The sequence below is a fragment of the Acipenser ruthenus genome, chromosome 1, assembly GCF_902713425.1.
Source record: "Acipenser ruthenus chromosome 1, fAciRut3.2 maternal haplotype, whole genome shotgun sequence".
Lineage (NCBI taxonomy): Eukaryota > Metazoa > Chordata > Actinopteri > Acipenseriformes > Acipenseridae > Acipenser > Acipenser ruthenus.
The window spans coordinates 105412471-105425277 of NC_081189.1; the positions used below are offsets into that span (position 1 = coordinate 105412471).

General features: G+C 39.5%; 1 protein-coding gene across 2 annotated transcripts in view; it reads left to right on the forward strand.

Annotated features, from left to right (window-relative positions):
• The window catches only part of LOC117421367 (VPS10 domain-containing receptor SorCS2-like), a 304868-nt gene that overhangs the window by 280776 nt on the left and 11285 nt on the right, over window positions 1-12807 (forward strand). For both annotated transcript variants that reach the window (XM_034035673.3, XM_034035674.3), the window contains exons 20-24: window positions 438-571; window positions 1187-1310; window positions 2025-2137; window positions 2613-2738; window positions 10304-10403. In XM_034035673.3, coding sequence (XP_033891564.2) covers window positions 438-571; window positions 1187-1310; window positions 2025-2137; window positions 2613-2738; window positions 10304-10403 — 597 coding nt within the window. The remainder of the gene's footprint in view (window positions 1-437; window positions 572-1186; window positions 1311-2024; window positions 2138-2612; window positions 2739-10303; window positions 10404-12807) is intronic.

The following is a 12807-nucleotide window of genomic DNA, read 5'->3' on the forward strand; positions in this document are numbered from 1 at the left end:
GAAATAGTCTGTGGATTGGCCTGTGAACATACAATATATGTGATCATTCAGGAGCACCAGTGAATTAAAAAACAGACAGTGAAATAGATAGAAAAACATGTGGGATAAGTAAAACACACAGAGTGTCCATGCATGACTTTCATTTGTTACGCCAATGGGATCACAGATGTATTCTGTAATAAATACAAGAATGTAAAAACCTTGTAGACTTCACATGGCATCGAATCAGTGCCACCCTGGCTTTCCATGGTGGTCCTAGACCATATTGACTGCTAAAAAGACATGTGGACTGAATAGCACAAATCCCACTATTCTGTTCTTGTAAGAATGTGAAGGATTGATTCACTTTCCACATGGTTGCTCGATAAACTTTGCTGACATACAGAAAAGTAGTTTTGGGTATCTTTTTATTAATGCCATGTGTTGTGTGATCACAGCTCCCCTTCAGGAAGTGCATTTAGAAGTGGTGCCGATCGCTGGAAGGAACCAGGATGTTAACTTGACAGCAGTGATCCTCCCTGCAGCTACCAATCTGACAGTCTTCTACTGGTGGATTGGAGACAATCTCCAGGTACTCCTTTAGGCTTTATCCAGGAAGTCTCCCAGCAGCTACAGGGCCGTTACTGTACTTCACACAGGGTTTCCCCAGACAGGATATTACATTTGTTATGTAAAGAGCACCCTCTAATGGTGATTTCCAGAACTACAGTCAAAGCAGTTTATAAAGCAAATGACCTTTCCAAGCCGAGGGCAGTTCCGGCTATCCCTTATAAAAATATATACTGCCATTTATATTTATGCTCCGATTTAGTTGTATATTGCTGTAAAATGCAGTAAACTGCACACACAATGTTATACATTACTTAAGACAGTTCTAATATTCTGTAGTATTTAATATGGTTAATATAGTCTAATTCAGTATTTAAAAAATACTACATTAAAACAGATAATACTGAAATACTGGAATGTTTCCCTTTCAAACCTGTGTACTTACAGTATACAGATATTGCAATAGACCCAAGTTTACGACTAATTGCTTAATTGTGTTTTTAATATTTAATGGTAACTTGTATATATCATGTGGTGCATGAACACCCATAGACATCTACATTTCCTTTGAACTTTCTCTGTGCCAGTTGTTACTGTACCTCTTCAGAAGTCTGATAACATTATTTGTATTCTTTAGCCCATCCTCTCCTTAGAGAACAGCCTGATTACCAAATTCCCAAATACCGGTGAAGTGATGGTGACAGTTCAGGCAGCCTGTGGAAGGTCAATGGTCCAGGATACCAAAACAATGAGGGTGTTTGGTAAGGACTGCTTCACTCAGTGGAATGCCAGACCAACCCCTCTGCATTTGAAGTACAATGTTTGTTTAAGACACACTTTATTGAATCCTTTAATAACAAAACTGTATTTTACCAAGATGGTTCACTTGGCACGCAAACCTTATGCACAGAAAATGTCACGTTGAATGCAGCAGATTTTTATAAACAGAAATATGAATTTACAAGCTCCAAACTGTCACTATTAATGTGGATTGAATCATAAAAAATCTGTCAGCTTTGTAGACTGCATTATTAAAGAAATATTGCAATACCTTGCTAATGCTTAAATCAGACAGGATGAGATAGATTAAAGGCAGATGAGCAGCAAAATTAGCAATACTTTTGTATCTTGTGTAACACTACACTGCTGGCAACTAACCAGAATAAATCAAATGGAACGAGATTTGTTGAAGAGAATGGCATTGTTTATGTATCAGTATTTTTGTATTGTAATGTACATAATGGTACTATATTTCTGAATATATAAAAGAAAGAAGAGTATACAAGACACATTGATCAGTTTGTAAAAAGGATAAAGGTTTACACTAAATTTGCTCTGTAATTTTACAGTTTACCATTATTACCTGTGCTTTACCATGCTTTACTTCGCCATACTTTACCATATTATTCCACTGTAACATTTTATTAGGAGTGATTGTTTCCTTCTCAGGTCAACTGTACCTTTCCCTGTTACAGATCAGTTCCAAGTTCTTCCTCTCACATTCAGCAAAAGCCTTGATCCTTTCAACCCAAATATCCCAGACTGGAGAGAGGACATCGGGCAGGTTGTCACTAGAATCCTAGCAAAGGTACTTCACACCGTTGTCAGATTTGCATGTCCATGTCTTACAGCAGATCTGCACCGAAGTGAAACAGAAAAACAGCCAGACTGTGTTTCAGTTTTAATGGTCAGTAGTTTTAAAACAATACTGGAATCTTTGGCCACAGGACAACATCGGTTATGTCTGAATGAAGAGGAAATGGATCACTACTAATATGCTAGAGGCCTGGATTCATATTCATCTTAAAAAGTAATTACATTTGGTGGTATCAACTTCAGTTCTCAGTGGACAGCAAACCACATCACTAAACAAATGCACTAGTTAGCTCAATTTTTTAGAACCTTTGCAGGCTGATTAAAAAAAAAAAAAAAAAATCCTGGGGGATTGGATGGAGAATGGATTGTAAATATTGACCTTTTAAATTCATCATGTTTTTCACTCTCCATGTCTCACAGCAGTCCTGCTATACAAACTGATGTGGCTGCTGTTTGTTCTCTTGCAGATAACTGACATTCCACAGGCATCCCTGGTGACTGTGGTGAAAGCTGACCTTCCTACCACAGCAGACTTGTATGTGCTTCCACCAGAGAGTACACCAGAGAAGACAAGTAGCACACCAGTCGACAAGGTAGCCTGTTATAAACACCATAGCACATATTACAGTAACTACTATGAACACCATCATAGAGAACAAAAAGCTATGGGCAGTCACCATTACCACTAAAGGCCATCATTAGGGCAGTTTCCATGGAAAAAGAAAATAAGTCTCACCTTTTTCTCATATTTTGATAGTACTTTCAGGTTGTGTGTGATTCCATATAGTTTTCTTTAGCCAGATAAATTCTTGTTCCAAATGCAAATAACCTAATTAATATTTATCAAGCATGTATTTCGTTATCGATATTGATAATATTGAAGTCTTCCAAAACACAGAAAAATATAATCACACAATTGCAATATCAAATATATACATTACAGTGTAAAGATAAACATAACACAGACGTGAACAGATATTTACATATGAAAAGCACTAACTTACTTTAACTTAGTGATGCGTTGCTTCATAATATCCACGGAGAAAAACAAAGTCTTGTTATGTTTTACGATACCATCATCCACCTCAAGAGCATAATATTTCCACACTTCACTGGGCACAGACTTCGGTGTTGCTCATTTTCCAGCCATTCTGGAAGTAATTGAATCTTAGGGTTGGTTCAAACTTATGTCACAGATGAATGCGATACGTCAGGCGCAGACAGCTGTAAAAGCTGTGCAGCTTCACTTCGACCATGCAGACATGAAGTATGAATCAGCCCTTAGGTTGTTTTGCGTGTAAATGCTGACTCACGACAGTATGCCAAATTTTGCATTATTTTCAGATGTGCTTTGATGTTTTTATACTGTTTTGACGTCTAAAAAGTACGTCTCGCTTATAATACCGAAAGTTCACGGTGATTTAAAATATGAATAGCAGCGTAAGGCAAGCACATGGTCAAAATTAAATGAAACAATGACGCATGTGCATATCTCAGAATAAGCCAGGGTGCAAAATTCAGCATGACCCCGTCAACACTTTATGGACGATCGATTGTACCAAAGTTAATGCAGCGTGCAAATAGTGTTTGGCACCTAAACGCCAATCAGTGGAATAAAATGGTTAAATAATACTTTAGTGTGGGGGTTTTCTTTGCCTACGAGACTTAATATAAAATAAACTTGATTATACTGCGTTTGTATTTGTAGCAGTATAAGCAATAAAAAGTATGTCTCTGCTAAACCCACGATATCGCAATATGGAAATTATCAAAATGTCGATATTGGTGCTCATCACTAATTTAAATGTTTATATCTGACTTCCATGAGCGACTGCAGATATAGTACAGCTGTCTTCAGCTGGGTTTCCACAAAGTTGTAAGTTTGTGTTGACGCGTTGCAAGTGTAGCCCGTCTCATTTGGCCACCAAAAAAATGTAATAATAAAAAAAAAACTACGGGAAACAAAACAAAATCTGAGATAGCGTTACACAAATACAATAAATAAACAAATAAATAAAATTCCACAAGAAAGCGCTGTGTGCTATCCTTTTATTATTTGCTAAACATTTTTAGACTGCATATTTATTATAAACCTATTATACACGTACATATAATAATATGAACTCGTTTTCTTACAGAACAGTAGCTGTAGCAATTCTGATCAAACATCTAAAACACCAGCATTTGGCATGCATGATATACAAATGATCCAGTCAAAAATGTTTAGTACAGTGCATTTTTTAAATATCGGTAGTATATTTATACAATAGGCTACCCTGCTCACCCCCACTTATAGACGTCCTTATAATAAAAAAAGTGTAAAGAATGGGCTTTATTTATGTATTTATTGCAAAGGGTTTTTTTTTTTTTTATTTGTAGTAGCTTCAGTATGTTTTATAACCTTGCTTATAAAACAACTTAAGCATTTTTATGAGTCAATGGCAATAATCTGAAACAATGAAAAAATTGTGTCGCATAAAAAAACCAAAATACTTAAGCCCCTCGTACTGTATGCTTATTTGTTTTTCATATTTGGTCAAAGAAGCTTGCCAATAAGATTGCTTGGTATGGCCTTCAGTTAGGGGATTTTCACTGCTTAAGTCTTGTACTTACGGACATGTTTCCAAATGTACAGCTCGTTAGCGCGAGAAGGCAATTTACCCTCCTTTGAAGTCATATATTTGTTTTAGACGCGCACTTAGTCCATGAGCCGGGGGGTCGGTCGGTACCAAATGGGGGGACAAAGGCGCACTTTTTGGCAAGGTCTGGACCCATAAGTGCATAACTCTTTGCCAAATCTGTTTTATCACCACATTTTCAACTATACCCCAATTTCGCCAGTAGCTAGATTTCTACAATTGTGAAGCAGGGTCTTTATCAATCTGCCATAAAATCTTTATTGATTAAGTTAGGGTATTACCAGTGTAACAAAGAGCATTCAATTATCTTCACTGGTTTGCCATTGGCAGCCTCTCTATTGCAGCTTATCCTAAGTGCAATTTTTGAACATTTTTTTTTACACTAAAAATTTAATTAATTAGATGTTATTAGTGCACTTTTATATAGAGTAATGTATCAGGGTCAATTTAAGACCTTTTGTAATTTTTTAGGTACTGTATATAAAATATGGTGTGTATATACCATATGTACACATCAACTAACCTGTTTACTTTGCTGTACTTGTGCAGATCTGACTTATGAACATTTCATTTATTTAAGTTAGTCTTTACGATTTTAAAAAAACAAAAAAACATTGTTGTGCCTCCCTGTGGCGGAGTGTCTCGCCCCTATGTATTTACTTATTATTATTTGTATTTGTTTACGGCACGGATAAAAGCGCTGCGTCTTTTGTTATTTGTTATTTATAATTTAAAACCCTGTGAGGATGTGTGGCTGATCAGCTACTGATTACACTATGTAACACAATTTTTTGTTCCTGGGTAGTAAGTGTTATTTCCTAATTGCGTATGCCTCAAAAGTATAGAAAATGGCTATTATTCCCCACAAACTTTGTTTTTGTGACCAGGACAGTGATATTTTGAAATTTACCTATTTCCAATGAGAAAACGGGTGAATTTGTGTCTTTTTGTTCACATAAAGTCAGAAAAAAACAACATATGAGTCCAAATTAACATGTATTTATACTAAAGTAATACAAAAATGACTACAAAAGATTTAGAAGTGAGTAGTTTTTTGAGATTTACGATTATACTGTAAATCACTTTCACGAATCAGCCCCCAAATGTAGTCTCCCATCATGTTCTCGTTATACTGTCCTTGGTAGCGGCGTTCAAAGTCCAGTATATCCTGGTGGAAGCGCTCGCCTTGCTCCTCCGAGTACGCTCCCATGTTCTCCTTGAATTTATCAAGATGAGCATCAAGGATATGGACTTTGAGGGACATTCTACAGCCCATTGTGCCGTAGTTCTTCACCAGAGTCTCAACCAGCTCCACGTAGTTTTCGGCCTTGTGATTGCCCAGGAAGCCCCGAACCACTGCGACAAAGCTGTTCCAAGCCGCTTTCTCCTTACTAGTGAGCTTCTTGGGGAATTCATTGCACTCCAGGATCTTCTTTATCTGTGGTCCGACGAAGACACCGACTTTGACCTTTGCCTCAGACAGCTTAGGGAAGAAGTCTTGAAGGTACTTGAAGGCTGCCGACTCCTTATCTAGAGCTCTGACAAATTGTTTCATAAGGCCCAATTTGATGTGCAGTGGTGGAATCAGCACCTTCCGGGGGTCCACCAGTGGCTCCCACTTGACGTTGTTCCTCCCCACAGAGAACTCGGTCCGCTGTGGCCAGTCCCACCTGTGGTAGTGCGCCTTGGTGTCCCTGCTGTCCCAAAGGCAAAGATAGCAGGGAAACTTGGTAAAACCGCCTCGGAGACCCATCAGGAATGCCACCATTTTGAAGTCTCCTATGACCTTGATGCCATCTCAGAAAAATGCAGATATGTATCCACTTAGGCAGCTGGAACTAAACTGAACTGGTGGGCTTAAGGCCCCTGTATTTATACTACTATTTATATTACTGGAAAGTTCTAGAAGTTACTCCAAGTTTATTCAGCACTGAATCTATCTGGAATGTTCTGGAAAATAGGTAAATTTCAAAATATCACTGTCCTGGTCATAAAAGCAAAGTTTGTGGGGAATAATAGCCATTTTCTATACTTTTGAGGCATAAGCAATTAGGAAACAACACTTACTACCCAGGAACAAAAAAAAAAAAAAAAAAATTGTTACACAGTGTTATTTAACTAGCTGACAGTCACGCATCGTTACCAAACGTGTGCAGACTGTGGCCGAGGGATAATAAGATAATTAACAGCTAGTTAACCCCTCCGGCAGAGTACAAGAACCTGCAGCTGCGGGGTTGTTGAGTGCAGAGAGGAGAGTACGGGAGAGCGGAGAGAGAGAGCGAGGAGAATATAACGAACAATTGCTATATTTAAAATATACTTGTTTCTGTTCGTTTGGCCCTCGTGCCCTTTTGTTTTTGTGTTTTGTTATGTGTTTAAATCTTTTGTTTTGTATTATTATTTATTAAATCCAGCTGAACTCTGTTGCATTCAGTTTCACCCGCCCATCCATTGTTTTGGTTCAGTTACTTCCTGGTCCGTGACTTCACCACACCTCACCACTGCAAGCCATCCTGCCACACTCCCATATATGGGACACTAGTCACAGATGGGTACGTATTTTGTTATGCTATATATCAGCACGCCTTGTTCACCTGGTAGAGTTAACAGTGCCATGGGAGGATGCTATAGATGAGGCGTATGAGAGGAAGAAACTGCGGTATGCTCAACTAGCTGCTGAAATGGAACAGCGAGGATGGAAAGTCCGGGTTTACCCAGTGGAGGTAGGTTGTAGAGGATTTGTGACACACTCTACATCCCGGTTTCTCAGGATTCAGTGGCCAAGAGTTACGTTGCACAGTGAAGAACTTATCTGAAGCAGCACAGAGGAGCAGCAACTGGCTGTGGTTGAGACGGAAAAATTCTGGTTGGGGATCTTAAGCACAATAGAAAGAAAGAAATGCTGATGTATGGGTAAGTAAACTGGGTTGAGTTGAGTGGGGGACGGAAGGGGGTGATGCTGGGGATGCCAGAATCACCGTCAAGCCCTCTTGAGGTGTCGTGGGCTAGTCGATGAAACACCGAGGATGGAAGATATGTACCCTACTTAGCTCAATCCAGACGGTTGTCATGCTGATGCGCTGGGGAGACCACACTGTGGTTGATCCCCAGAGCCAGCATTGCAGCCATTGTGTGTGTTGATGCGCCGGGGAGGCAAAATAAGCTGATCCCTGGAGCCAGCATTACACTTCAGCCACAACACCAGGCAGAAGAAAACATATCTACATTATGAGATGGAAGAAAACGCAAATGGATGGAGACGCAGATGGATCACATTAGTTTACTGTAAAGCTACTTCTTATTTGGTGCTTATCTTGGCGAGAGCCGAGTTCAAATCAGCATGAAGTTTTAACATCTACTCTCATGTAATGGAAATCATGAAGATCTGGATACATCCAGTGACTGCTGTGAATGGTGCAGTTGGCAACAATGGGAAAGACCTAGTGACAGCCTGGAGAGACAGCTGACAGGAGGAAAGAGACCCCATTGGAGCTGGCAAGGGTTAGCTACCCTTGTCGGCTGTATCCAGCTGTGTTTACAGGATGCTAGAGACACCTGCCTAAGGCTTCTAAGAAATTAAAGAGAAAAATACCCCTAGAGCCTGCGAGAGCGGGGGCGGAAGATGGCTTGGACAAAGTTGGACAACACGGTTAACGACTTAGGAACGGAAATGGATATGAGAGTGGAGAGTACTTCACAAAAGACTAGTTCAAGATCTGCAGTTAGCAAAGACTTGGAACTCCAGCTGGAGCAAGGCGACAACGGTCAGGGGTTTGAAGATTCATCAAGGGAGAATGAAATGCTTGAGGGAGACAGGACAAGGGCCTCGCATTGATTAGTACGTCTTACGAAGTCGGTCAAGTCAGTCGAGTGAAATCCAGCGACAGGAAGCAAACCACATTTTGCAGGATATCAGCACCCCTGTCATAACCGTGAGGAGGACTTGAGGCATAGATACAGCTAATTATGAACCTAATGATCCTTGTGAACCCGGTCAGACAAACCAGCATAATAGAGAAAAGACCCTCAACAGACACAAGCCTGGAGTTAAATGGCCAAGAGCTTGTGAAAAAACTGCGTGGAACACAGCAAACACGGAACTCTGATTTGCGTTGGAAAGATTAAGTGGAACAATTGAAAAGAACCTGGATAAATTTAAACGTAGAAGGCTCGATTTTCTTCAGCATTATTGCTCAGAGATTGTCAACTTAACTATTAACACTAGCACCGCCATAGCTGCTTTTTGAACGGCTTTTGCAATTCAAATTTAAATATCTCCGCGTATGTGAATATCTCGTGGATGTCCGTTCTTAAGTGTTACTAAATATTTGAATTAAATACCCATACGGTGTTTCAGCTGCAGAATCAGAAAAAATGAATAAGTTGTAAGCACTTGCTTTTTCAACCGCCAGACCCGCATTTTATGCAGCATATTGAAATCAATACAATATAGCTGACAGTTTAGTCTGGGCTTTGTAATAAAATCAACGTCATTGTGAAATAAAGTATTATAATCCTGTTGAGTGCTTGAAACACTGATGAAAGTCATTCTACATCATATATTATTATTTACACTACATTTCTCAGGCAGACTGTGCCACCCTGAGTGTGATGGTGCAAAAAAAAAAATGTGCGCATTCGAAGCTCTGCACAGATCAGTGACCATCAGGACTGATGCTAAACGAAAGCCAGAGACATGCATTTTACAACGCAACGAAGTATGGTGTGGATATACTGGATCAAATGGCACAGCTGTGTTCTGTCAAAGTAACTCCTTAATGAGCGACCCTGAGTAAAAAAATACAAAAGGTCTTAAACTGACCCTGATACATTACTCAATATACACGTGCACTAAAACCATTCTATTAAAGAAGTTAAGATATTTAGATTATCTTTTGGCTTTTTAAAAACAACTGTTTAATTTAATTTAAGGTACTGTAAAACAGAATGGTTGCCAAATGAAAACCAGTGAAAATAAATGCATGCTGTTTGTTGCACTGGTAAATGCAAGTGCTTGACTATCTTAGCTGTTAATTTCAATGCCCTAACTTAACCAATAAAGATTTTATGGCAGATTGATAAAGACCCTGCTTCACAATTGTAGAAATCCAGCTGCTGGCGAATTTGGGGTATAGCTCAAAATGTGGTGATAAAACAGATTTGGCAAAGAGTTATGCACTGCTGTCACCTATTTTCCATTTCTAGGGGTCCAGACCTTGCCAAACATTATAGTGAGCCTTCGTCCCCCTGAATGGTACCGATGGCCAGATTTTGGGGTCCTGGTTCATGGACTAACTTCCTGTAACGTGTGGAATGTGCATGGTATGTGCGTGCTACGCCACATAAATGGAGAGAGAGTGGCGGCTTTCTAAGCTGCATGGAAACTCGGCCATTGTGTGCCTTCAAAGTCTAGAAACTGACAGGTGTACAATATATTTAAAAGCACTAAGGAGCTCCTTGCATTTGCTGATGAGCCCCTCAGTTTATTGCTGAATGTGTAACTCTTCTTTTTTTTTCAGAGGATACCTGCCATAAAGCAAGCTCTTAACGGGAACAATGTTAGCTTCATAGTGAGAGGGGGCCTGGTTGTGTTTGTAAACCTGGCGGATTCTGATTCAGGTAATTGATTCATAGTAGAATTTATTTATTTATTTATGTATTTTGTTAATGGCAGTTATTTAGCACAGTGCCTTAGGGGGCAATATGTTGACTACAGTGAACTCTGTAGCTTTCATCTTACTGATGTAATTTGCCAACCTATTTTCATTCTGTAGCCATATTAATGCAGGTATATGCTTACAGTAACACCCATTGTGCTGGTTAACTTGGGACACATTGGCCACTGCAGGGAATACGGCAACTTGACAGGCAGTGATTTATTTACTGTATGTGTGAGTGCACAAATGTACAACTGTAGGATTTCAAAACTGTTCAGTGGAATTCAACTGTGGCAGTAAAACAGGAATATAGATTGCTGGATAAGTGGTTTGACTGTGTGTTCTGATGTTTTCTGGGTAATAAAGTTTTTTTATGATCAAATTTTTATTTATACATAATACATCAAAATGTAACAAAAGAACATTCCCATTCTCCCCCTATGCTGTAAAGCATCCCTTATCTCATCAAGAGAAAATGGATCACCCAGTGCAGATGATTCATCACTAGAAAGGCATGGTAATTTAAGGTTCTAGAGAAACCGCTCACAATTGTTCCTATCATATGGAATATCAGAACTGTATAATTTGGAATAAAAGGACCGAAATTCAGTATTTATTAGGAGTGGGTCAGATACTATATCTCCTTGTGCAGTCTTCATAGATGATATATCTGAAAAGCGTTCGTTGCTGTGAAGTTTTAAGGCTAAGAGGTGACTCGCTCTACTGTCATTAAAATAATAGTTCTGTCGAACCCTGTGACATCCAATTCGAGCGCAATGGTTTCTGAAAAAGGACTCTGTAAAATATGCTCCAGGAGAGCCATTTTGGTTTCCAGCTCTTTCATTTTATTGGTAAGATATCGATGTTATATATTTCAGAAAACAAAGATTTCGAAGCAAAGATATAATCAGTCCTGGAGAAGGATTTATGTCTAGTTGAGAGAAAAGTAAACTCTTTAGCCGATGGATTACATACCCTCCACACATCAAGAACAGCGCAGTCAGAAGCAAATCTCTGCAATGCCTAGGACGGTAGAGTCTGTGCACTACACCCCTACTGTTTAGTCAATCTATCGAGAATCGGATTCATCTCCGCATTCATATCCACTCCAATAAACAAACTGAAGTCATTTAATTCTTGTAATAATTTGGTTAATAAGTTAAAAAGTGAGGTTCAAATGTCGTCTGTGCATATACTGAAACAAAGGCAATTTTTTTCCCGGAAATGGACGTTTTTAGATAAGATATCCAACCATCCCCGTCTCCTTCAGTATCTAAAACAGTAATCTTAAGACTATGACGTAATAAGATCAGTGAACCCTTTGTTTTGTTGTCAGCACAAGAGGAAGCAGCCACGCAAAAATATTTGTTAGCAAATCTAGGAACTTCTTGAAGTTTCAGATGGGATTCTTGTAGCATAGCTATATCTATTGTAACACAGCAGGGAGGGGGTTAATCCTCCCTGCATGGAAGAAAACATGTGCAAATGCACATTTGTGTTAATTGTTAATTATCCCCTGCACCTGGTAATTATTGTTAAATTAGGACCAGGTGCAGGGTATATAAGAGGTGCAGTCAGTCTGCTCAGGGCTGCTGTATAGAAGGAGGCAGGAAGGTGTGCTCTGCTTCCAAGCAGTCGGCAAGGGTAGAAATCCTGTGTGTTTTGTGTTGTGGGGAAACGGCTTAGCCGTCCCACTTTATAGTCAGGGTGTTCCTGAGTTTTAGTTAGCGCTCCGAAGGAGCTAGGTGTTTGTTTTTGTTTTTTTGTTTGTATTATTAAAAGTGCGCGGAAGCGCTGAACCTCCAATTTCTGTGTCTGGGTCAATTTTTAAAGGGGCAAAGAACCCGAGTGGGTGCAAGTTCGTCACACTATCTTTTTTCTACGTAAGAGATCCAGACAACTCACTCTTTTGTTTGGAGAATTAAGCCCACGTACATTCCATGACAACACGTTTAAATCAATCATGGGTGTCAGAAGAAAAATCTAAGCTCAGAAAGAGACAAGCAAGAAAATTTAAAGTAAATCCACAGCTCAGAGATAAAAAGGTATAGACATAAAAGTACAGGTCGTAATATACTAGCTCAATCGGATTAAGACCAACACTATCTACCTCAGGGTCCCAAGCCCCCCCCCCCCCCCCCCCCCACAATAAGCGAGACAAATATAACAGTATGAGGAAGTAAACCAATACTATCTCCCTCAAGGTTCCACCCCCCTCCCACAATATAGCCACCATCATCCCAAATCCCCCCAACACAGCAACATCCCCCCAAAGAATCAAAATTATGGAACTTGAAACAGTACCCCCCAACCCACACAATAAGTACTCGTGGCACTGGAAAACGGGGCAAACAGAGCTCTAACCC